Genomic DNA, 27,222 nt, shown 5'->3' on the forward strand with positions numbered 1-27,222 from the left:
TTGGGGACAGCCCTCGTCGGGGACGTACCGAACAGACGCTCAAACACCAACACTTCGTTGTCGGGAGTCACGTCTTGCGGGGCACGTCCGATGCTTCGATGGTAAGATTGGTTGTACGCTTGCACCAGGTGCGGTAAAATGTCGATGTACTTCAGAGTGTGGTGATGCGTAAAATATTTCCACATGCGTTCTTTCAAAGTGCGTTGAAAACGTTCCACGATGCTGGCTTTGGTTTCGGGATTCTCGGTGGTAAAAAAAATGAATGTCACGTTTCTTTAATTCTTTTTGGAAAGCTTGGTTCAGAAATTCGGTGCCTTTGTCCGTTTGCCACCGAAGAGGGTGACGACCGCTTTGTTTCAACACCCGTTGCAGGGCTCGCACTAACTCGCTGCTCGATTTCGATGTCAAGGGCACGACCCAGGCAAATTTGGAAAAGACGTCGATGACACAAAACAAATATTTGTAGCCACGATTTTAGCTGGCCAAATGAGAGACATCGGCTAAATCGGCTTGCCATTGATGATCGATGCCTTCCACTCGGGTGCGACTTCTGGCAAACTTGCGTCGAATGGGTTTGTGTAAAGTGTAGGTAGCTTGTTCTTGTAACCATCGTTGCACTTGAGGTAAACGGAGACTTTTCAGTCGACTTTTGGCAGCACGATACAATTTTTGAACTCCTGCGTAACCTGCAGGATGCGAGGGATCGTAGTAAATGCTGGCTAAGACTTTTTCCATTTTTTGTGTTGGTTGGTGTGTTAATAAGGCACCCACTCTTGGAAGATGCTACTCTTTTTCTCTTGGGGTACTTTCTTGGATTGCAATGCTTTGCGTGTGCGACCAGCAATAGGTGTTGAAGAGGAGGATATCTGAGCGGGGGATATCGGTTCTTGTTTCACTTCTGTCTTCACTTCTGTCTTCACTTTCTTTTTCTCTTGTGATGAAGAAGGGGTGGCCATCATCTTTTTAATCCATCCAATTCTGGAGGTAGGTGGTGTTGTTAACTTGCGTACTTTTTCTGGTGGAGTTTGAAACCCTTCTTCTTCTTCTTCTCCTTTTTCTGTCTTGGTCACTGGTAGTGGTGGTACTGGTACTGGTACTGGTGATGGTGCTGGACTTTTCATCAAGGTCTTAAAATCTTTCAGAGTGGGTAGAGCTGTTTCGTCTAAAGCTTTCTGGTGAAAGAGTTGCAGTCGTTGCAAGAGTTGACCATACTTTTGCGATTTTTCTGTTTCGGACAAATCTTCGCGATCCATTAAGGACTGCAATTCGTGTTGTAACTGGGGCATCTCGCTCAAATGGGGATTGGGAGGTAAATGCGGGGGTGCGTTGTTCTTGCCACCGATGGTATTCCATCCATCGTTTGTAAGGCACTAAAGCTAGTTTTCATCCTTCCATAGGGTTGTCAGGGGTCAATTCTGAGATCTTGGGACTTCCGAGGGCCTTTTTATCTTGCTCCCACCAGTCCTCGCAACATGGTTCCCAAGACTCCTTTCAGTATGGGGCCTAACAAGAGAGGCAAAATGCCTCCACGTTGGACCAACATCTTCTTCTTTTGACGAATGGGAATTTTCTTTCGAACCATTTGGCGAAGAACTTGACGATGTTTGCTCAAGCATTGTTTCTGGTGTTTGGACAAAGGGATCGTGCCTTTCAAAACGTTCAAACAACATTCGCACACGGTATCGATGACCTCTTTGGAGGCCGATTGAATGAGTTTTTTCGTAGAGGTGAAGAAGCTTTGGACAGGACAGATAACATGTCCCCATGTTTGACTAAACGTGGTGGTAGTCCTTTTCTTTTCTTTCCTTGGGGTTTTCTGGAGGGTGACATCTTTGAGTCTTCAGGAGCACCAACAAAACACACTGATACCCCCGACTTGGTCACAGGTCTTTTTTATACTGGAACGCGTCTCCACTGATTGTCTTTACGGCGTATCAGTTTGAGGACAGGCATGACACGTCGTGGAGGGGTACGCAACGGACTAAATCGAGGCAGTTCTTGCTTGGACAAATCCAGTAAACTTTGTAACATACCCGATCTTTCATGGACTTTGATTTTGGGAGAAGATACTTTGTGAGCAGCAGCCACTGCCACTAAATTGGAGGGTTCTGCCACTGGGGAAGTTCTTTTTGGGGTCATCAACGGAGAAGTTCTTGGTGTGATCAACGTCTCCAAGTACTCTTCAGTTCTTGGTGTCATCAGCGGAGAAGTATATGAACGTGAGGCTGCCGGAGATGCGGTCACCGCCGTGGCAGGTCGTGGTTTGCGGGTGTAAGGTTGCGTTCTGCCCGAAGTGCCTCTCTTGCGACTAGTTTTCTTCTGTGGACTTTTCTTTTTCTGGGGGCTTCTTTTCTTTTCCCGGGGTGGTGTCTGGTAAGAGGAGGGTCCCGCCACTGGAGAAGTTCTTCTTGGGGACCTGGTCTTTTTCTTTTTCTTCTTGGGGCTTCGTTGGACTTTTTTCTTGGGGATAACTTTAGGGGCATTAGGATCCCATCTTAAGAGTGAGCGAATGATGACCCCTCCTAGAGTACCACTCCCTCCAGGTTTCAAAATGATTTGTTTTTTGGTTTGGGTGTCGATGCAGGGATCGGCCAGTTGGACCAAAGCGACTTTGTTTCGATCAAAAAAGCGTTTGGTTTGATGAGGAATCTGAATGATTCCTTCTAGTAATTGACGTGCCGTCACCGTGAACCATCGTAAGACTTCTTTGAGACTAGCTTCTAAGACACAAGCTCGTATTTGTGGATTTTTTTCTCGACTGATGCCATACAAGGCACGAATCAATTTGACGGGAAGATGCGACTGAAGGGACGTCATGTTCGCACTCTGAGTGAGACAGACGAAAAAGAGTCTGAGGTTTTTATAGATTTTTTTTATGTGGAGTGAAATGAAGTCGAGGACGGAGACGTGTACAGGACAGACCCTCCGTCTTGGCACCAGTGGTGAAACAAGTGGGTACGAAATCGCAAATCCTCGGGGGTCGTAGGTTTCAAATCGACGAGTAAATAGGCGTGTGGAGTTTGAGTGGCATCGTTGTACGCCTGAGTCAGCCAAGGCGTTCCTAACTGTTTGGCTAAGACTTGCACTTGCGATTTATCTCGAGGGCTTTTAAACAAGACCATGTAATGCGCATTGAGACTGATGGTGCGATGGGCTTTACTTTGTTGAAACAAATTTTGGGTGATGTAAACGACACTGGCATTACGGTGATGCCCTTTGCGCGTAAACCACAGTTTAATTTCTTCTTCGTCTTCTCCTAACATGTTGTCGAAAATGACCAAATGGGTTTGACGGGAGTCAGAGACGATGCCGTCGTCTTCTTTAGGAATGCCTTCCACAAACACGATGGAATCGCCTTGACTTTCTCGCAAGAGGCTGTACGCCGATTGCCACTCTTTGTAACACCACACGATCCGCTGAGGTGGCCGATCGATCAAATGATGTTTATGTTCGATCAAACGTTTGACAAATTCGGTTTTGCCTGAACCGCTAGGTCCAGCAATGAGCATGTTAAAGGGATGGCAAAGATACAAAGCCTCCCAACTGGCACGATCTAACTGTTCGTCGATGACTTTGACAGTGGAGGAAGAGGGAGCAGAGACAGCAGAAGTAGCCATAGTGTGAGAAATGTCACTTGTGACACGAAAACAAACAAGACAAGAGTTTATATACTTTTTTTCAGAACACGTTTATTGAATGTTTCAAGCATGAATACGAAAGACAAAAATACATAAAAGTCAAAGGCTTAAGTATAAGGATAAAAGGCACATGATAACCATCAACGTAGAGTAAACACAAGTGTCTGTACAACATGTTTTGGGTAATGTTCTAACCAGTTCTATAGTAGGGGGTAAGGTCACACAAGTGTCCTCCCGAAAGGGTCTTTCAAGCCTGTCCACGACAGTCCCGTCCTGGGTGACGGGTTCTTCTGGCACCGTCACTAACACAGGTTGAAAAGTCGCAAGGCTCACAATCGCATTCCACTTCAGAAGCCCCACACTTGAATTGTGCCTGTCTAAACTTGTTTTGTGTCTCTCTGAAAGTATTCATCTTGTTCGCTCGGTCTTGGTAGTCACAATGAACTATCGATCTTGCCTAGGGTTCCTTTTTATATACAGACCAATACCGACGTGTCCATACATTAAGGTGAAATGATTGGGAAGTCGCACTCGCTTCTGGTACACGATTTGAAAGACTTTTTCCAAAGGTCGACTGACGATGTGGTGAGTGGGTAAACGTACAATTTTGTTCGGTTGATAGGTGGTCACTTTAAAGTTTGCATCCTCTCCCGATTGCAAGGCTTCTTTCAATACCCCAAAGTTCACCACACGACTGGTACGATAATTCAGAGTCAATCCTTTCACTTTACACGTCGTGTGCAATTCTCCTTGTGGGTCCCGGTATTCGTTGCCGTAATTTTTGGGACCACCACTGACGAAACTTAGAATCTTGTCGTCGGGATGTTCGTCTGTCCAGGCTCCTAAACGGTCTCCTTCGATGTCAGGGTGCTGTTGACTCGGGTGATGGATGTAAATGCAACTGTCCGTGTCAAAGTACAGGACACGTTCCCCTAACAGTTCTAAAGCTTCGTACAATTTTAAGCGAGCATGAGCTGTCACGTAAGCCGCAATGATGACATTTCCAAAAGGGTCGTCTTGTACAAAGTCCAGATCTTCTTCGTAATTGACCAAGATCAAATCTTTGCGAACGACGTCCACGTGTTTCATATATTTGGTTTTGTCGTGAATCATCTGAAAGTAGCGGGAAGGTTCTGTCAAATATTCCGTCTTGGGTAAACACGGTCGTTGTGCCATTTTACCCCACAAGCAATTTAACATCACTTTGGCAAACGATCGCCTGCCTTCGTTTTTCTCGATGTGGTCTAAAGAGATGCCTTCTTGTTCATAGTATTTCTCTTTGAATGTCTTTTCGTCTTCGGAAGTGTGACACCAGGAAGGATAGCCGCTGGCTTCTTGCTTCAGTTTCAAAAAGGCATCCACGTAGTCGGCGAAAATGCCTTTCTGACTGGGGTCACCCTTGTGGTATTGTTGTGTCTTGGGAAAGTGGCAAATTTCGTACACTTCTAACAGTTGGTATCCCATGTCCAGAGCTTTGAACAATTCTACGCTGACCCAGGTTCCCGTCAAGGCCCGTTCTTCCTGGGTGTGCTGACAAGGTTGGTCTTGGTTGCACGTTTCGGCACAAGTACGACACAATGGAAACATCAGTTTGCCTTGACAATGCTGAGGTAAGACGGGATGGTATAGGTTCGTGGGAGGCAAAACTTTACACTTGATCAAGCCTTCGTATTGTCGAATGTTTTTCAGGTCGATGTGTTCCGTGAAGAATTGTAGGTGCCCTGCAGGAAAGGGACAATATTTGCACACGTAAGCATACAACGAACACACGTCCAAGTATTTGATTTCTTCTCCTTTCTCTTCGTCGGCTTGGTACAGCAAACAGGTGGCATTGGTCCTTCCTGCGTACAAACTATCCCTCGGGTTTAGGGGGTCCATCAGCTTGTAACTTTCCATGGCACGTTTAAACTCGGGATCGGTTTTCATACGGTGATCGTACTCGTGTTCCCACATTTCCACCACTTGGCATCCTTGCTGTTCTAACTTTAGGCGTCGCTGACAAGTGTCCTGGTACAAGTCTTCCATGGTTCGTTGCAAAAACTGATTTTTAGTGCCACGGTCAGGGTAACAGACGGGACATCCGTGAAATAAGCAACCGTTAAACTCGTACACGATCTTGGGGTTTTCTAAGTCCCAGCCATCTACCGAATACGTGACGATGGTCTTTTCGCCTCCTCCGTTGCGGGCATGCTGAATCCATTTGTCTTCCTTGTCGCACAAGTAATGTAACCAACGTAGGGCTTTGACCGAGTATTGACGTTTGACATAGTGGGTCGTTTGAGGACTGATGACAGCCACGGTGTTTTCAGGCATGAATCGTTGTCGATACACTAAGGAACACGCTTTGGCAATGGTGCAAGCTTCTTTCAAAGGATCGACCCCTCCGTGTTCCATGAACAGTTCTCGAAATTTTCCACAGCAACGCCGTAAAATGTCCAGGTCGGAACGACAATACTTTAGCATTTCTTCCTGAAAGTCGAAAGGGTCGGAGGCGTGAGTCTGGTACCAAGCGTAGAAAGCTTCTCGTTGTTCGGTACGCATGTTGTCGGGGTCGTAATAGTGAGCCTCAGGCAAATGGGGTAGAACGGCGTGTTGATTGGCTTCCGTATTGAAAAAGTGTGGAAAGTACCCTTTAGCCATTTCTGTCATTCCAAACGTTTTAGGCATTCGACTCAAAGGCATGGCCAAATAGCTCATCGAATCTTTAAACTGTTCTTGTCCCACTTGCATGAAAATGATTTTGGCTCCGTTCAAAGTCACTTTAGGACGGTCGGTGCCTTGTTCCGTATAGTATCTGAGAAGAAACTGTCCATCGTATCCGGAGAAATTGTGAGCCATTACTGTGGCATGACGATGACAATCTCCGTAACGTTCGATGTCCTCTTGGCTCCACGTCTTGTCGATGGGATCTAAGATCTATTGGGCAAAATCGGCTAACGTGTTCGGTCCTCGAAAGATTTTTTCACGCCCTCCGGGAATCTTGCTGCAGTGAGGGCAATAACTGAAGATAGGTTCTTGAATGCACTTCTCGCACGCTCGATGAGCCACGCAGAAATTAGGAATGTGAATGCCAGTCTCTTGCATGCATTCGAAATCGAAAAAGATGAAATTGCCTTTCTTCTTGTGACCGTCCTCTTTCTCTGGTGGGGGTTGGTATTTTTGCACGTAGCATTCGTGTTTCAAGTCCACGATGTGGTGACAAATGTGACATTTTTTCTTTCCTGAACATACGTGTGCCTTGGCATTATTGGTACGTAGGCCTTGTCCACACGTAGGGCACAGTCTCAGCAGTTGACAAGCACATTTCTGCTGTGAACCTTGCGTCTTCAGACGTTGTTGGTAACAGGCAGGGCTGACAAACGTGCGCAGACAAGCAGGACAATGTACTCTTTCTTGTCCTTCGCTCTGACAGGGTGGAGAGGCCAAACAACCTGGGCATTTCCATCCGCAATGTTTGTGTTGCTCTCGATTGTTATAGCCATAGTCACATTTCTCACAGTAATAACTGTATTACAGGAATTCAGTGATAGTGGTAATGGTATCGAAATGGTCATCGTGATAATAGACATGAATGTATTTTCCGTCCTTAAAGACTTTCCCTCGAAACAACAGAGGCCCACGCACTTCTTGAGGGTGCACTTTCAAGGTGTAGCGTGGAGCTAGGACATCTTGCAATTTTTGCATCTCAGGAATGCCACAGGGTGTGTCTTTCGACAGGCCAGCTTGTTTCAACAGGAGTTCTGCTTCGTTTCGTTGTTTGGCTCGGTCCGATTGTTGAATAGTTTTCCAGGTTCTTTTCCATTCTGCCGTGTCGTTCTTGTTGGCATAGGTTCATCCCACCACGATGGCTCGGGCTAAGCACATCTGGTCTTGAGGGTTGTTAATTTGGACGAGACTCTTTTTGGTGCTGCGAAGGTCGTTCACCAATAACACCTTATTGCGTTGTCCGGTCCCTTGAGGAGGAGAGACGTGGGCCATTTTCAGTGTGGCTTTACCATCGGTGATGTCAAACTGGTCATTAGATTGTTGTACGTGTTGAATCTTGTCCATGACTTTGGAAGGTGTTAGTTCTGCGGGTCTGCTAAACTCGATCCAAACAGGGGATTTCAAGCTGTCGTGATCTATGGATAGTGTCAAGCGATCGTCTTCTTTGGGTTGACATTGTCGCTTGAGTGCGGTGAGCAAAGAATCCCACATCTCGGTGATAAACCCTTCTGCTTTCTCCAGTGGTACGTCGGACTTGAAATCTTTAAACTTCACTGTGTAGGTGTAAGCCGTGGTTCTAAATTTTCTAGAGGAGCGCTTTTCCGTCTCTCGAATGGAATAGTACTTTTCAGGGTTGACTAAGGGTGGTGAACTTGGTTTAGAGGGTTCGGATTCTGGTTCACTCATGTCCTCTTCAAAATCACTGGCATGAATTTGTGCCAAGATTTCGGCCCTGGTACGAGGCGATAGATCACGTTTCTGCCTCTTACTTTCTTCTTCTTCTTTCTTCTCGAATGAATATGATCGTTTCATCTGGAGTGCAAAACGTCAAATGACTCAAGTTCAAACACCATAGACTAATTTATAGTCATGGCAAACCAGCGTATATAAAAAGGGTGTGTCTTGTCCTTTCACTATTCATTTCACTCTCAAACCGAGGAGAACGATGGAAGAGACTACCCAGATGGAACGTTTCGTCAGAGCTTTGCGAGGGGTCATTAGAAAATTCTCTTCAGACCAGCCGACGGACTACTCTCCTTCCTTTCGAGATAAGAGTCAGGATATTTGCTATATCTGTCAGAAGAAAGGGCATTGGTCTTCAGAGTGTCCAGACCGTCAAAAAAGACAAAAAAACAGAGGCTAAAAAAAGACAAAAGTCAAGATACCTGTTATTATTGTAAAGAAAAAGGACATTGGTCTCCAGATTGCCCAAAAAAGAAACAAGAGGAGTCAGAAGAAAAGAAGGATTCTTCAGAAGAAGAGAGGGATTCTTCGGAAGAAGAGAGGGATTCTTCGAAAGAAGAGAGGGATTCTTCAGAGGAAGAAGAGGAAGAAAGAAGACAATTCTATTTAAAAGAAGCAAAGAAACAGGAGAAGAAAAGAAGAAGGGAAGAAAATGAGGAAAAAACGGTGAAGAAATTCAAAAAACAGAGAGACTAAACAAGGAGAAAGAAGAAGTCAATGAACTTTTAATTAAAGTGTTCTGTGGTGAATTGTGAATTGGATTGTAAAAAATGGATAAAAGAATACATGAATGATATAAGGTAAGTGTCTTTGAGTTTTGATTTTAAAATAAGAAGCTACACTCACGCACTCATACACAGACACGTACTATAAGGGTAAAACGGGTGGGGTTTATTTTTGAGTTATTGGCAAATTGAAATTGTATTTCTTTTCGAGAAATGTGGGTGGCCCTGAAAAGGGCCTTTTTATTTTGGTGTAGGGGGTGAGTTTAAGCAATCAACTTTAACTGCCTTAAGCCTTTGCCACGGCCGAGGCCTACTTCTGATGATTGTGTTGAAATCACTAAGGGTGGTACGATAGGCTTAGTCACAGGGTTGGCATGTTTAGCTCGGGAAGGTCGTATTCTCTTCGGTCGTGATAAAGAAGTCTGAATGCAATTTATAAAGTGTTCTGTTGTGAATTGTGAATTGGATTGTAACTATGGAGAAAAGAATACATTAATTATATAAGGTAAGTGTCTTTGAGTTTTGATTTTAAAATAAGAAGCTACACTCACGCACTCATACACAGACATGTACTATAAGGGTAAAATGTTTTTTTTTTGTTGTTGTTGATTTTTGAGTTATTGGCAAATTGAAAGGCTATCTCTTTTCGAGAGATGTGTGTGGCCCTGAAAAGGGCCTTTTTATTTTGGTGTAGGGGGTGAGTTTAAGCAATCAACTTTAACTGCCTTAAGCCTTTGCCACGGCCGAGGCCTACTTCTGATGATTGTGTTGAAATCACTAAGGGTGGTACGATAGGCTTAGTCACAGGGTTGGCATGTTTAGCTCGGGAAGGTCGTATTCTCTTCGGTCGTGATAAAGAAGTCTGATACATTTGTTTCAGACTTCTTAACTCCGCTAAAATGTCCAACAGTACCGTAGCCGTTTGATTTTCACCCTCTTGTTTCTTTGCTGCTACTTCTTCTTCTTCTTGTTTTTTTCTTACCTCTTCTTGTTGCTGTTGCTGTTGCTGTAGGAGAAATGCTTGTTCCGCTTCCTTTTGTCGTTGCATAAATTTCTCCAATTCTTCTTTCTGTCTCTGTCTAAAATTCTCCACTTGCGGTAATGAAGAATGAGACGAAGGTTCCGGAACAAATTCTTGCGAGGTAAGAAAATCCACAAAATCCCAATGTACCTCTTCTGAAAGTAAGTCCGGGTTCCCTTGGGTGGTCTCCACTGCTGGTGCACCCCAATGGATCGTTTAATGAGTTTCCGTCATGTTGAATCACTGTCGCATAGATTGACAGCACACAGGCGCTAGCGAATCTATATAGACCACATGACGTCACAGACTGCTCTCTTCGGATTGGATGCGGACTGACTGAATTTTGTAACGCGTGTTCGGATTGGTGAATGGACTCAATCCGTTTCAATCCTTCCTCTACCTATAAATAAGCGCAGTTCACTGCATTGATTCACCTGTTCTCGTCGCCTCAAGATATTGAACCACAGTTGAATCATCCACCCTTGTGTCTTCCATGATGTTTAGGACGGACATGCTCATGTATGTCCGGTCCAAGTGGACTGTTGTTGATAGGACAGATACTAGTCTATGGATGAGAAGAGTTTACATAGAAAGACAAGGATGCCTCAAGAGGGTACTTGTGTATGGACCTGCAGGTAGAAGGAGTTTAAGAAGAAGAAGAAGATGTGACAGATGCCGTCTATGTTAATATTAATATTAACATAAAAACAAAGGCCCTTTTCAGGGCCACCCACATTTCTCGAAAAGAGATAGCCTTTCCATTGCCTACCCCTTTATAAAAAATTTTTAAAAAAAAATCCCATGTTCAATTCCCCTTGTCCCTAAAGTAGTTTTTTTTCTAACATGTTCAATTCCCCTTTGTCCCTAGACAAACCCACACTTTATTCCCATGTTCAATTCCCCTTGTCCCTAGACAGACCCAAACTCTATTCCCCATGTTCAATTGCCTTTGTCCCTAGAATCGATATTTTTTTTTCCATTGCTCGAATGCCTTTGACGCTAATCTCAATATTTCCTTTTTTTTTTTCTCCAGTGTTAAATTCCATTGACGCTAATCTTACCCAGGGTTTTTTGACAATGTTAAATTTCCATTGACGCTAATCTCGCCCAGGGTGGTTAATGTTAAATTTCCATTGACGCTAATCTCGCCCAGGGGGTGTTTTTAATGCTAATTCCCATTGACGCTAATCTCACCCCTTTCACTACTTCCAGCACTTTATACCAATTCGTCATCAGCATATACAATATAAAATAAATTAGAATGTTGTTTTTGTATACGTATCACGTTCAAAAGAGTTAAATTTAACTTGAATTTATAATAATATTTTGTTCTGTACGAATGTGGTACTTGGTGTTGCATCTGCCTTATATGAATGAGTTAATTCTTAGTCACTGAAGAATCTGATTTGTATATTCTCTCATTGACACCGCTACCATGTCAATGGCATTCATCATCGTCAGATAGCTTTAAAAGCATGGAAGCAAATCTTTCCAATAGGTTTAGATAAGTAGTATACAATTAAATACTTTTTACTCTATTTAAATATGGTTTATTAGATTTTAAGAGTGGAACCTTTATTGCTCAATGGATGTCATACCGGACTTAAAAGGGTTCGAGCTTTTAATCTAACTATGTTACCAACCTGTGTCATCTACCGCAGTGTGTCCTTGGGAGAGGCTCTTGACTCCAATTACATTGACACTAATTTACCTACTTATGTTGTTTTTAAGATTTAGCAAAATATGAACGATCGTACTACATCTCCGAATTTGCAAACAGCTAACAAGGGAAATAACTCATAAAAGTGCAACCACAACACTTAAATGTTATCTCCCTAACTGAGCCGTTAGTGTACCCGCACGCGATTCAGTACTTTACCTACACAAACGTATATTTGGTTGAAGCAAGGTTTGTAGAAAATTCGGTTCTATATTTAATATTTATGAAAATAATTAATCCCTTTTAACAATAAGTTGCATGACAGTTTCAGAATCCATTTAGTTTCTGATTGTTTTCGAAAGTTCTAGTAAATATAATAATTCAGCACCAGTAGGACTCCAAGTGCCAAACATTTTGACCGATTTGACCTGTTGAGGAATCAGGTGCGGAGCTAAATAACGATTTAAGATTACAATTCATAAAAAAATGCAAATAATGCAGTTACAAATTGAAACTAATAGTACCAAAGCCTGTTTTTACATCATGCAAAACAATACAATATAATTTCAATGATGCACAAAAATTTTAGTTCTTACACATTTATATTCTAACTGTAAATCATGCATGTGAATTTTTATATATATACATAGTAATTTCTGTTTTCATTATTAATGCTTCTAGCACAAATGGTTAACCTAAAGGATGAAACATTATTACCTGGATAAGCAACATTAATGGTAAGCAAGTATTGTCTGCAGTAGAATGACTAAATTGGCTTGGATAGGAAATAATAAGTCCATGCACATCATAACAGTTTGGCCTTCAATAGTAGACATGTTATCTGAGCCATTACGTACAGTGGTTTTCTTAAGACAGGTGTAAAGTAATTCCTTAAAGGCAAAATATTTAGACATAAACACAGGAAGAAAACAAAATGGTGCTAATATAGGACTGCTGTAATTTATGAGTCCGATTACAATTTTGTTGAAATTAACATTTGATTTTTTTTTTAAATAAATGTGCTTATAAAGAAATTCAAACAGATTTACAGATTTTATTTCACATTTGTTCTCACAATATGTCCCCACCCCATCCCATACCTATCAGACAGATTTTGCATCAGTACCCACAATATGTGCGGCTATACCTATCACAATGTGTGTAATTATACCTCTCAGAGAGATTTTGCATTAGTACCCGCAATGTGTGTAATTATACCTATCGGAGAGATTTTGCATATGTGCCCACAATGTGTGTAATTATACCTATCGGAGAAATTTTGCATTAGTAGCCACAATGTGTGTATCTATGCCTGTCAGACATATTTTACTATATTACCCACAATGTGTTTATCTATACCTGTCAGATAGATTTTACATTAGTACCCACAATGTGTTCAATTATACCTGTCAGATTTTACATTAGTACACACAATGTGTGTAATTATACCTCTCAGACAGATTTTACATTAGTGCCCACAATGTGTGTATCTATGCCTGTCATACAGATTCTACTTTAGTCCGCACAATGTGTGTAATTATAACTGTCGGAGAGATTTTGCATTAAAACCCATGTGTGTAGCTATACCTATCAGAGAGAGTTTATTTTAGTACCCACAATATGTGTAATTATACCTGTCGGACAGAATTTACTTTAGTACGCACAATTTGTGTAATTATAACTGTCGAATAGATTTTGCATTAAAACCCACAATGTTAGTAGCTATACCTGTCAGAGAGAGTTTATTTTAGTACCCACAATGTGTGTAATTATACCTGTCAGACAGATTGTTCTTTAGTACCCACAATGTGTGTAATTTAAAGCGTCAGAGAGAATTTACATTAGTACCCAAAATGTATGTAGCTATAGTACCCACAATAAGTCAATATATGTCTGTCAGACAGATTTTACTTTTACTTTAGTACCCACAATGTGTTTATCTATGCCTGTCAGACAGATTTTACTTTAGTACCCACAATGTGTGTCAGATTTTACATTTGTACCCACAATGTGTGTAATTATACATGTCGGAGAGAGTTTGCATTAGTACCCACAATGTTTGTATCTATGTCTGCCAGACAGATTTTACTTTAATACCCACAATGTGTGTCAGACAGATTTTACATTTATTCCCACAATGTGTGCAATTATACATGTCGGAGAGATTTTGCATTAGTACCCACAATGTTTGTATCTATGCCGGTCAGACAGATTTTACATTAGCATCCACACGGTGTCTAATTATACTGATTAGGAAGATTTTACATTAGTACCCACAATATGTGACTCTATACCGATTATATAGATTTTACATTAGTACCCATAATGTGTGTCTCTAAGACGATTACATAGATTTTACATTAGTACCCACAATATGTGTATCTATGACTGTCAGACAGATTTTACATTAGTGCCCAAAATATGTGTATCTATGCCTGTCAGACAGGTTTTACATTGGTACCCACAATATGTGATTTCAATATAGGTTATATAGAGTTTTCATTAGTACCCACAATATATGTCTCTATATTGTTTATATATGTTTTACATTGGTACCAAAATTGTATCTCTATATCGATCATATAGATTTTATATTGGTACCCACAATATGTGTCTCTGTATTGATAATATAAATTTCATATTAGTACTCCCAATATGTGTCTCTATATTGATTGTATAGGTTTTACATTAGTACCCACAATATGTGTCTCTATACAGATAATATAAATTTCATATTTCGCTTGTATCTAAATGTCAGCAATTTGGATTTGGGGGAAGCTGCTGAACAGGAAATTATCATATCAATAATGGATGAGTTACGCAGATGGTTCACACGATTATCATGGGAAAGTTCAAAGGTCTTATTCTGACTGGACTGAACGAAACCAAAAACTATAAATAGAGAAGCAGGCTTACAAAGGGTTAGTTCGTTCCTCGAGTCAGAACAGCCGTGTCTTTTCCTCACAGAAAGAATCATCTGTGCTCGCAAACATCTTTAAAGAATGGGCACCTTTTAATATTTGAGACTTTAACGGTAAAGTTCACATTTTTCCAACATTTTTGTGAGTTCTTTATATTTTATATTATAATATAATAGAATGTTTAATTGTATTTGTGGTATGCAGAATCTATGCCAAAAAGGAACATTTCAAATGTGAAAACTGTGCAGACGTCGGTAAATGTTTTCAAATATTATGCAAGTCTTTGTTGGTTTAAATAACCAATTTCGAGGCCAAGTTACACACTGTCATACTTGGTGTTGGCAATATAGAGTCACGCCTTGAATAGTGTCATGATAGCATAAAGACCATATATATATATATATATATATATATATATATATATATATATATATAATGACTACGACCTCCATTTGTACCATGACCTTTAAATATGAGAGACAATTGCTTTGTGCACATACTGTATAATATATGGACAGGAAAATTAGAATTTTTAAACTGACATAACAAACATTCATACCGGTAAGAGACATTCCTGTTTTCAAGAGGCCATTTTCTTTAAATCAAGAAATGAATCTGATCAAATATGTCGCTCTCTTCGACTTAAGGTGTAAATAAAATTTGAGATGCTAGTTCTACATTCGAATACAGTATTTTATCTTAAATCAATATTATGATGTATTTGGGGGAGGGGAAAGAAAACGAAGGCTTAAAGCATTGGTATTGATTAAAGAACATTAGATCTCCACAAAAACAACATTCTGTGTCAGTTTGCAATGTGGTGAATGTGGTCAAGTGTCAGCTTGCATTGTGGCGATTGTGTTCAAGTGTCAGCTTGCATTGTGGCAATTGTGGTTAAATGTCAGATTGCACTGTGGCTATTGTTATTTTAGTGTCATCTTGCACTGTGGAGATTGTGGTTAAATGCCAGGTGACAGTGTGGTATTGTTGTTTAAGTGACAGGTTGCATTGTGGTGATTGTGTTTGTGTCAGCTTGCATTGTGGCCAATGAGGTTATGTGTCAGTGATTGTGGTAAGGTAGATGAATGGTGGCGATTGTGGTTAGTTATCAGCAATGCATTGTGGAGATTGTGGTTAGGTAGTGGAATTGTGTCGTTCATGGTTGTGTCAGCATGCATTGTGATGACTGTGATTAGGTGTTAGCTTGCATTGTGGCCACTGATGTTATGTGTCAGCTTGCATCGTGGCGATTGTGGTAAGGCAGATGAATTGTGGCGATTGTGGTTAGGTTGAGGAATTGTGATGATTGTCGTTAGGTTCTGATACCGAGTCAAATTATTAACTTAAATCCAGGATTGTCGTAATAGCAACTAGGTACATATATGAAAAATCTATCACTCTCATTCAAAGCGCGCTCTTGTATTATATTCCAACTGCGTTATTGTGTTATATTCAAAACGTGTTTCTGTGTTATATTGAAAGTGGGGTTTTGTGCTATATTCAAAACTCGTTCTTGTGCTATATTACTTCATGTCAGGAATATCTACCCTCTTACAAAGGCATCTGAATATCAACTAAAGCAGCGTTTCCCAAGTGATCATAAAGTTTTAAACAACAATCACATTACAAATATAGGTCTAAGACTATAATTTTAATACCGAACATGACGTTCTGCATAAAGTCCAAACCAATGTTCCCTGTGACACCAATCTTCGCCACTACTGATTTGCTGTGGTAAACGTTACCACCTAAAGCAAAAATGAAACCTGTTTGTCCTAAAAGCGTCAGCATGGTATCTCCTGCATAGATAATATCCCATTTAGTTTTGCTGAGTTGAGGTTGGTTTTGGATAGAGATTTGCCAATTTAATTTATCAGATAGAGTTGTGACAGTCGCTCCAGTATCAATCAAAAGCTTGGTCTCGTGACCTTAGATTCTGGCTGTTACATACATTAATGCCTTGATAGCTACAAATTGGACTTCTATCGAATGCCGCTGATCGTGCGCTTTTCCCTAGTGTCGGTTTCAATGAAAGTTGCAGAGCCAGTCCTAGCCTTTGTTCTATTTCCGCGCAGGGCATACTATATTGTACAGGTTGGTTCAATTCTGGCAATTTTTCTTCAGTTTCCATACATGGCCTCTGTTTTCTGCGCGATCAAATGCTTCTAAGTCTACGGCTTGGTGCATAGCATCATTTAACATTTTGGCTGTGTCTGTTGAATGCAAAGTCGCATTTAAATTGTCTTGGGGGGGGTTGGGAACTAAAGTTAAATCACCTGTTGCTGTTGGACAAACTAACTGAACAAGTTGCATGAGTCTTTGTCCAAGTTCGGGAAGAGTTTTACCAGCTCTGCTCTTGTTTAGGTGTACTAAAAATATTCCGTTTGATTGGGCAGTGAAAAGCATCCGTGAAGCGCTCTTTAAAGATGCTCGTAATTATTTCTTAGCTTGTCATTCTGGAGTACAATTATTTTCTTAGCTAATCCGTTTTGGAGAACAACGTACAATTACTTCCTTAGCTCACCATGCTGGTGTACAATTTACAACAAGTTGTCTCTTCTTGAAAATAAAACTATGGAAACTTAAGTCCTGAATTGAAACATTTATGACTATTTGATCATGTACCTACTAAAACTTTAGTGTATCAAAAATAAAACATTCTGACCATAAACTATAACATATTTGAGTCATTTCTTTGGCTTTGTGCATATTTCGAACTGACAATAGAACAAGGGAGGGTTTTTTATTTTATGGAGTGACTAATCTGACAAGAAAATAGAACAGACTGAGAGGATTGCTTTGACTTTACAACTATTTAACCTGGAAATAGAACTGATTAGGGGCATTTCTTTGATTTTGTGGCTATTTTGACCTGAAACTAGAACAGATTGGAGGCATTTCTTTGATTTTATGACTATTTTAACCTGGAAATAGAACCAATTTGGGATATTTATTTGATTCTGTGGCTGTTTGAAACCTGCAACTTGCACAGATTGGAGAGATTTATTTGATTTTATTACTGTAATATGAAGCTAAGTTGACTGATTTTGCTCCAATAATATGATGGCAAATAGTACCTTATACTTACCATAGGACTGTAAAAGGTATCTAATTAGAGCAGATGGAACACCTGTAATTACCTGCAATAATTACCTTCAGAGAGAGCTGATTAAAACTATAATGTACTTCGAGTTCTTCACAAACAATATCATCCTAAAAACACAACAAACAAACCAAAGTTGAAAGTTATCCTAAGATTATATAGAAATACTTGAAAGAAAGAGGTGGCAATGTTTTATGTTAAACGTAATTTAGGTAGCACTGAGCAGTATTGGACAAGTCCAACATGTATCATCTCAGACGAAAACCTATCCACTGTAATAAATCACAATGTTACATTAGAGTAAAACTTCAGTTTTCCGGACCAATTAATGCGTTTAATTCCACTGCTTCATCTACAGTGAAACGTCTATTATCCAGACGCTTCACAGCAATACATCACAATGCTACATGTACAGTTAAAGGTCAATTATCTTGACTTATCACAGCAATACATCGCGCAGCTACATCCACAGTTAAACCTTAATCATCCGACCCAATCACTGCAATATATCTCACAGCTAAATGCACAGTTAAACATCCGTCATCCGGTCCAGTCAGTGTAATACATCTCACAGCTACATGTACAATTAAAAGTCAATAATCAGGTCCAATCACTGCAATATATCTCACTACTACATCCATAGTTAAAAGTCAATCATCCGGACCCATCAGTGCAATACACATCACTGCTAAATGTGCAGTTAAACGTCAGTTATCAGGACACATCAATTGAAAATATATGAACGATACATCCACTGTTAAATGTCACATATCCAGACCCATCAATTGAATTCATCTGAATGCTACATGTACAGTTAAATGACAATTACCCCGATCATCAGTGAAATACATGACGATGTTTCATGTACAGTTAAACATCAATTATCCAGAATAATCACTACAGTTTGTCTCTTTGCTATATGTACAGTTGCATGTCAATTATCCGGGTCATCAGAGGACATGGATTTCATCAGGATAAATGATCGTCCGTATTAAGCAATTTTAAGCTCTCTGTTGTTCCAAATGTGTGGCATAGGACAGAACTGCGGTCTTATTTGTCTTGATGTCTGACGATTACTCCTTACAGACACAACACATTTCTGCATGTTTAACAGCCTTTTGCTACTATCAAGTCTCTTTAGCCATCAGCAAGTCTCTTCCATTGTTAAAAAGACTCTTTCACAGATATAAAGTTTCTTTTATTGTTTGCAAACATCTTTCATCGTTATTAAATCATATTCTCTGTTATGAAGTCTTCTTCATCGTTATCAAGTCTCATTCCCGTTATCAAGTCTATTTCGTCATCATGAATCCTCTTGATGATGTCAATCTGATCACTATGAAATAACCATGTACATTTGCCATATAAACTTTTCAGCAAGGCAAACCATGCGAAACTGTTTTAGTATTACCTTAATGAGTGTGTGTACGTGTACCTTAATCAGTGAACTTTTGTTATATTTCGTGATGTTAGGCGTAATCATGCAAAAATCAAACCCTTAAAATTCAGTTGTTTGTGTTTAATATAAAAGAAAATTTAAACTGAAAAAATTATGAATTGTTGCATACCTTGACAAGGAGGCAGAGGTTATGACCGGAAAAAGAGAAGATCTTTTGCATATTGGTTAATTTGATGCTCGATTGGTGTTTGACAATAAATCAGCATATGAAAAGGCGATATCGTGCTGAGGTTCCGGCATTTGAAGCAAAGTGCTATGGCCGAGTCAACCTGATATGGCATGATTCGAACCTATATCATTCTGGACCCAAGTTTGGCACACGTTTTACGAGCCATAAAAAGAGGAGGAACTTATTGCATAGAAACATGAAAAATCCTACACGGTCTGACAGAAAGCATATTGTCCAGTTCAAACATCAAACCAGGCTCAAGGTGGGAGAGTGATCTAAAGTGCATGCCTTTACAGATCACTTACATCTCACCCCTGTCAGCGTGAGTTTGAGTCTCAGTGTGTATGTGAGAAAGTCACCTGAAACTTGAATCAGTGATGTGGTTGTGTAAGTCAAATGAAACGTGGATCAAGGATGTGGTTATGTAAATCACATGTTATTGAGTTATAATAATAAGCAATATATATATATATATATATATATATATATATATATATATATATATATATATATATGGTGCCTGTGGGTGACTTATAGGCAGACTATTATCCCACTTCCCCAGCAGTTGAGATCCCTCACAAGAATCATTGGCAGTAAGTTTGAAATATACTACTTCCGGGTCAGTCCATTTTTACAGTGCAAGAAACGTTAGCACACAATGGAAGGTAACTCAATTTATGTTATTCAATTTGATTCAATACCGAAGAAAGCATAAATAAATAGGAAATAAGCAATCATTTATTTTGCAGATGAATATTTGTCAAATATTTAATATTCAGCAGAGGAAATATGCATTTATGGTATCGATATTTGTGGCAAGAGTGCACAAAAGGATGATGTGCTTTCTAAGCAGGATTCCATCTGCCGCAAGATGGGTTGGAGGACAACAAAACTGCCTACAACCCACCTTTAATAGTACTCTCTCTCTATCTATCTATATATATATATATATATATATATATATATATATATATATATATATATATATATAAACATTACATTTTTGGAGATGATTGGATATATGCATCTTTGGACTATTTATGATTAGAAATATTTTAATGGCTTCATTCGTTAACTGTAAATAAAGATTATTCTGGTCTATTTGGGCCTATTCCTGATTTATCATCATCAGAATGCATGGCAGATGATTTAGTTCTGCCTTGTATACATGCTGCCATCTCTGTTACAGATAAGAAGTTAACCATAGATGTTGACAATGCAATTATTATATATTTCGAGATAAGTATAATAGGAAATATTGAATCAGACAAGGATAATATGATATATTAAATCAGACAAGGATAATACGATCTATTAAATCAGGTAAGGATAATACGATCTATTAAATCAGATAAGGATAATACGATCTATTAAATCAGTAAATCACACGTCCTTTAAAATCAAGGTAAACAATATCTCTCATCATTCCTTTATTTGTTGTACAGAATACCATTAACTTCTATTCTTTTGCATTAATTCACTTCAAATCTTCAGAGTCTCAAAGTGTCAAAATGGTTTGTAAAATGACATGCAGTGTAATTAATATACCTGTATTTAAAATTTATCACAAGTATTTATATTACATTTTTTCACCAAAGTCCTGGCCACAAAGTTATGTAATATTATAGTCTAGCTTACAGGCATTGTACTTGAATTCGTGGCTGGCAAGTTTCCATCAATGTTGTTCCTTTTTTACTTCAAACCATTAAACACCACATGTCTGTCAAACTTCCATTCACATTAATTTTGTATGGTTCTATAGTCAATGTGCATCATTCGCATGTGTCAAATTTCCATCAAGATTAACTTTCTGATTTCTGGAATCATAATACAAAGTCACATGTTTGTAAAGGTTACATTCACGTTACATCATATACTTCTGCAATTAATGTACAACAGAACATTACTGTCAAGTTTCCATTCACATTAATTTCTTACTTGTACAGTCAGTGTACATCGTTTCCAAGTGTCAAAATGACTTTTGCTACTTACAAAGTCATCGTCTATCACCTCTTGTCTCTCATATCAACGCACATATATTTTTACTTTTATAATCAGTATACGCCAGAATATTTCAGTCATTCTTCCATCCATGTTACTTGTTTTTACTTCTTCCATTACTGAACATTATAAATGGGATAGAACAGAGAAGTCAGATTAGGACAAATTGGGAGATTTGACTTAAAAGGGTAGAATTTTCAGTGAGATTGGCAAATTTTGTCACTGTGGTATGTCTTTGACTTTCTCATCAAAATACAGATCCAAAGGTTGGGTTACAATGTGATCAGTTTTTGTCCATTTGTATGACAGCTTTAGGGTGAATTCTCAGTCAGGGAACATTACTTTGACTAGATCTGACAAATAACCTGCTACCATAAACAGATTATGTTCTGCTATAAAGTTTGCAAACAGTGTATCAGCATTCGTATATGTATCCACATTTCATGCCAATTCTGTGAACTTGGATGTCAGTGATAGTGTATGTATCATCATGCTTTACATGCTCTAAAACGCGTTATGATATCATTCTTCCCACTGAAGCAGATTTTAAAATTAGCTTTGTAATAAGGAAATAAGGCAAACTATTGTTCTTTGAACTTGATTCTACCCTTTGTTTGTCTAGTTTCCATCCATCACTGAATTTTGTTTGATATTTTGATTATAGAGTTTAAAGTTTTTGCATTGAGAAACAATGTATCCATAGACATCTTGACAAACCTTAAACACTGACGCCAAGCCGATAGTGTTTTATGTTGATTGAGATCATTAGTATTTCATTCGTTATTAATTAATCTCTTTAATCCTTTCAGAATTACTTCTCACCCATAGCATTCATAACAAACTGAAGCCAACTAACCTTGTCAACATAATCAATGGGGCATCATTTGCTTATGCTGCTTGAAATTAGCAGCTAAATTATCTTGCTCTTAACCCAGTTCAAAGTCAATTATCACAAGAAGTATTACTGGAACAAAATACTACACAGATTTCCATCCACACTATGTCAGAAACTAATCAGGCTATTTCAACAGAAGTGACTGTTAGAAATGTTTCCATGGTTTCAAGTTGTTCCAAATATTGCATTGCAAAGCTGTTCATCTCTTGCCTTCACATCATCATAGACTGACTTCATAGAAACACCCTGCTCAATAAAGTAGTTGTTAGGGATTCCACTAATATTTCCATTATACTTGTCATAGTACCATTTTGGATATCCACACAACAACATCAGCTCAACATAAGCTTGACCATCGCCTGGGTTGATCCAAAAGCCTGGTGCCCCTGATGCACCTTTTTCAAATGAGCAGTGAAAGAGAACACGATGTTGATTATCAATACCATCATACCCATCCTCTTTAACAAACTCCATGCTCCATTTCTTGGCATCATGAATATCTGATGTTGTCAGCGTAACAATCTGGTACTTATCTGTTTTCTTTATAGCAGCCCCTGAATGTCCAATGAAGTAGCCATGACTTTTATCCTGGCATAATCGTGTAAAAACATGAGTGAATTTGGTCAAGGGTGGTGGATACACCTTGGTATCATGTTTGAGCTTTAGAATAACTGTATCCAGATAAGCACTCTCATATACTATTTCAGGTTCAAAATAAAACATGTGGTTCTGATCACTTGGTACACTATTCCATTCATAGTAGAAATCTATGAACACATTGGTATCACTCAGTTGATGGTGTAGGGGCTGCATCTGCTGCTGTTGTAGAAATGGGACTGTAAAAGGATGATAAATAGTTATTCATAGTGGAATTAAACGTTAACTTTAAGTGTAATCAAAGAATGCTTTATTCCAAATGATAATCTAATACTTGGTATTTTGATCATTATGACAAAATATGCTTGAACTATAAAAAGTCATTCTAAAATTTGCTATTTGAGTGACAACTATTTTGAAATTTTTAATCTGAACAGGACCAGTGCATGCATGTTGAGCCAGTGGTTGCTGTAAAATGACTACAATTTAACAGAATGCATTATCTCAGTTCTATAATTATTAAGAATATGCACTAACATAATCCATCAATGTTATTAGGACATATATGTACACTGATACAAGAGAGAACAGTGTAGCACACGCCCTCCCTGTGCTTTAGCAGTACTCCATGTAGGCACTATAACAGTACAAGGTTGACAAATGATTATTGATCAAAGAATCTCAAATGACCTTAACCTTGGAACAAGGTATACAGACTTCAACTAAACTTATGGTGCAAAACTGTTTCTTATTATAACTACGATGAACATGACATCTAACCTTTAGACCTCAAGTCATCGAAGGATTTGTGATAAAATTTACTCTTGAAGATGTCATTCTGAAAAATCAATTTATCTTTGATATCCAATGACCTTGCCCTTTGTCCCTTTTACCCCCAAATCAATAGGCATCTTCCATGCCCCAAGTGCCAGTTTACTTCTTTCCATGCAGATGCGGGAGGTCATGGGTTCGATCCCTGGCCGAGTCTTACAAAAATGGTATTAACAGCTGCCTCGCTTGGCACTCAGCATTAAGAGGTTAGTGTTAGGACTAGTCGGCCTGGTGTCAGGATAATCTGACTGGGTGGGACATCCTGCTACATGTATGCGGCATGATGCACCAGTGATAGACATCACTATAAATTGCCACATTGCAGACATTGGAGCAACATGACTGAAAAATAGTTAAAGCTACGTTAAAAATCCAAATCACATACACACACACCTCTATCCATGTGACCTTGACTTCTCACACTAAAATAGGCTTTTGCTTTCTCCCAATGCAAGCTTTTCACACAATTTGGTAGCATTAGATTCTAGAGAATTTGAATTATTTTGTGTGGAAATGAAATAGGGCACAGAAAAATATACAGACAATATCATAACACTATCCACTATGCGTTGCGATGACCATATAATAACAATGGAATTACGGAAGCATAAACAGTAGGTCGCTATGAGTTCGTTTGCCTGTGCTGAGTAGTGCAATCCATAATCTACATTTGTCAAGTTCCATTACAGTACATACAATGGTGTCATAGAAAATGACAAATGACAAGTCGATCACCATTACATGCATCTAAATTTGTCCTTTGTAAGTATTACCCTACAAGATGAATACACCCATTTAAATTCATGGCAGAATACAATCGTGTCAGACAGGCTGAGATAAATGAAAAAGTACAAAGGTGATGCATATTACTCCATCAACAAGCGGAACAATCGTGAGTGTTCCTGGGTTGAGACAAACACTTCTGCAATGGCCTAAACATCGAATCACGTCATTAACACATTAACTTAGTCTCTGCTGAGATGTCTGAGCAAAATTGCCAACAAGCTTATAGGAGTAGAGAGATAAACAAATGTTATGGATTAAATGAAGGTGTCTCATCTACAAACATTGGAGGATACAAAAATAGAAAAATAAGTGGTGAAGTTTCGTATTAATCTGATTGAAAATCACAAAGCAAGAAATCAACTACGAGATTCTAATGGTGCAGACAAAAAATTAGGGTGTTGGTCATTCACTCCAACTTTATATACTAAATATTTTACTACGGTAAAAAAATAATTTTTGACTGCAGAAAATGCTACATATTCAATGGCACCTCCATGTAACTTGCTTTATGTGTAAACTACATTTGATTGAATTATTCTGAATGATTTACAGAATTATGCTTTGCATGTTGTTTTGGATTTGACACCATTTTTCAAAGCAAGATGGAGGAAGAACTCAGGGACAACCCTGGTATGAACCACCGATCCACGGGAAGCTACTGGCAAACTTTCTCACATACCCACATTTGCCAAGTCCATTACTCAGACCCATATGGAGATGTGAGATGGCAGTGATCGGTAAAGGCAAGTGATTTAGACTATACAGACACCTGTATTAGGCCCAGCAAATGAAGATGTTTATAGAGGGACAGACACACAAGCAAACAGACATGTGACAAAATACCTTACCAAAATGTCTTGTAAGAGACAGTGATTTTTGTTGAAGATTTCTTATATGGGAAATTTACATCTGCAAAGTGTCCAGGGTGGTGATATAAGACATCATCATCATTACAAATTACAGTGGATGTTCGATTAACACACAATGGTAAACAAATATCAAAACCTAGGAATTGTAAACAGATAAAGGCACTTCTACACCATTTGTCTCATTGATTTATAGTGTTACCTTATACAGTTGTGGAGTTTTACCTATAAAATTAAAATGTGTGTAAGAAAGGTTGAGTCAATAGAAACATTGAAAAAGCAGTTAAAAATATTGAAACTGTCGAATTGTGAATATCAAAAGGCACATCTAAAATATATGTGCAAAGATTTAAACTGATATTTTAAATGGTTTTGAAGCAACACACATGAAACAAAATTATTAATGATGGAAGATGAACAGATTAATGAAAATGTTAAAAGATCAAGAAATGTAAACTAATAAATGGCACATATACCCCACCAGTTCAATAGTTGTACCACATTTCAAACAGGTATCATGACTGGTCCCAGAGTTATACCATTCCAATAGCTGTACTTGCTTTAGAGTTATACCAGTCCAGTATTTGTCCCATATTCCACAGGTATCATGACTGCTCTTTTGGAGTTATACGATTTCAGTAGTTGTACCATATTCCACACAGGCATCATGACTGTCCTTGGAGGTATACCGGTCTATTATTTGTACCATATTCCACACAGGCATCATGACTGTCCTTGGAGGTATACCAGACCATTATTTGTACCATTTTCCACAGGTATCATGACTGGTCTTGGAGTTATACCAGTCAAATATTTGTACCATATTCCACAGGTACCATGACTGGTCATGGAATTATACCTGTCCAACAGTTACAAAAATTGTATGCTATGGATGAACTGCCACACAAATGGATGAAAACACAAAACGTAATGAACATGTTGATCCAAAAGAATTGTGAACTGAGCAAACGGTACATCTGTACCAATAATTTAACAAGTTTATCAACTTTCATAGAGGTATCTGAAACACCTTTAAAGGTATGCAGTGACAGTATGAACTATGGATGGATATTAGATGAGGTGATTGAAGTAAAATGGAAGGAAACATTGTAAGTATTGAAACAGGAGAATGGTGAATTGCAAGAGTCTAATATGTCTACCAAATTTCAAAAAGAACAGTTTGGAGTGATGTTCCAGAAAAAAAGTGTCAATGATTGATGGATGGATATATGGATTGCTGAGCAGACAAACAGGAAGGTGTAATTAATACCCAAACTGAATAATTTTGAATAACAAAAAGGAACATATGGAGATCAAGCCAAATGAATGTATGGACTGATGGATGAGAATAATGAAAAAGACCATAAAAGCACTGAAATTGAAACTGATAAATAGTAGACAGGAAAAGGCACATCCAATGTACTAGTCCAATATGTGTACATGATGATTCATAGAAATTCCTTGAATGGTATTGAGATTTATCATTGCTGAAATTTAATGAAACTGTACATGATGGATGGTTGGTTGGAAAGAAATGCAGAAAATAATAACAATGAATAAAATAGTAATGTGAATAGAAAATGCCACATCTGGACCATTGGCATAATAGGTATTTAATGTAATTAAATGATGTTTATTCCTAATATGCAAGGTTAGATCAGAAGACACACCCACAATGTTGGTATCAACTATCAGCCAATCAGAGAGATGAAAGGGAGTGAAGCTAAGAAGCCAAATAGCATTAGCCAGCTACAATTGACCACTACAGAAAGTAGACTGGCTTTAGCTGCTCATCCTCAACTGCATGCAGTTCTGTTACATCTGGCTTACCCATATCCCTTGCCTCTTCTTATTAATCTTCCATGGGTATAATAATTATTATTATATCTAGATTATAATCGTACTATCACTGGAGGTGGCAACTAGGCCCCTCATACTAACAGGCTTCACCTGCCATATCTTCTCCAAGCGGTACTCACTGCTCTTACATTATGGGGCATTCTGTCCCCAATGCATGCAAGCTACATACATAAGAAGATATGCCAACTCTGCCTCAATACAGTGGCATTTGAACCAACAGTATAATTGTACACCAAGTTTC

The 27,222-nt window shown here is 38.8% G+C and overlaps 1 protein-coding gene across 4 annotated transcripts in view; it reads right to left on the reverse strand.

The window, feature by feature from the left end:
- Positions 1-19,865: 19,865 nt before the first annotated feature.
- LOC149774817 (uncharacterized) overlaps positions 19,866-27,222 on the reverse strand; it is a 296,842-nt gene continuing 289,485 nt past the window's right edge. For all 4 annotated transcript variants that reach the window (XM_089944712.1, XM_089944713.1, XM_089944714.1 and 1 more), the window contains one exon: positions 19,866-22,877. In XM_089944712.1, coding sequence (XP_089800838.1) covers positions 22,207-22,877 — 671 coding nt within the window. In that variant the 3' untranslated portion in view covers positions 19,866-22,206. The remainder of the gene's footprint in view (positions 22,878-27,222) is intronic.

Source organism: Sinohyriopsis cumingii, unplaced genomic scaffold (assembly GCF_028554795.1).
Source record: "Sinohyriopsis cumingii isolate HCF-2022 unplaced genomic scaffold, ASM2855479v2 utg000131l, whole genome shotgun sequence".
In the NCBI taxonomy this organism is placed as follows: Eukaryota; Metazoa; Mollusca; class Bivalvia; order Unionida; family Unionidae; genus Sinohyriopsis; species Sinohyriopsis cumingii.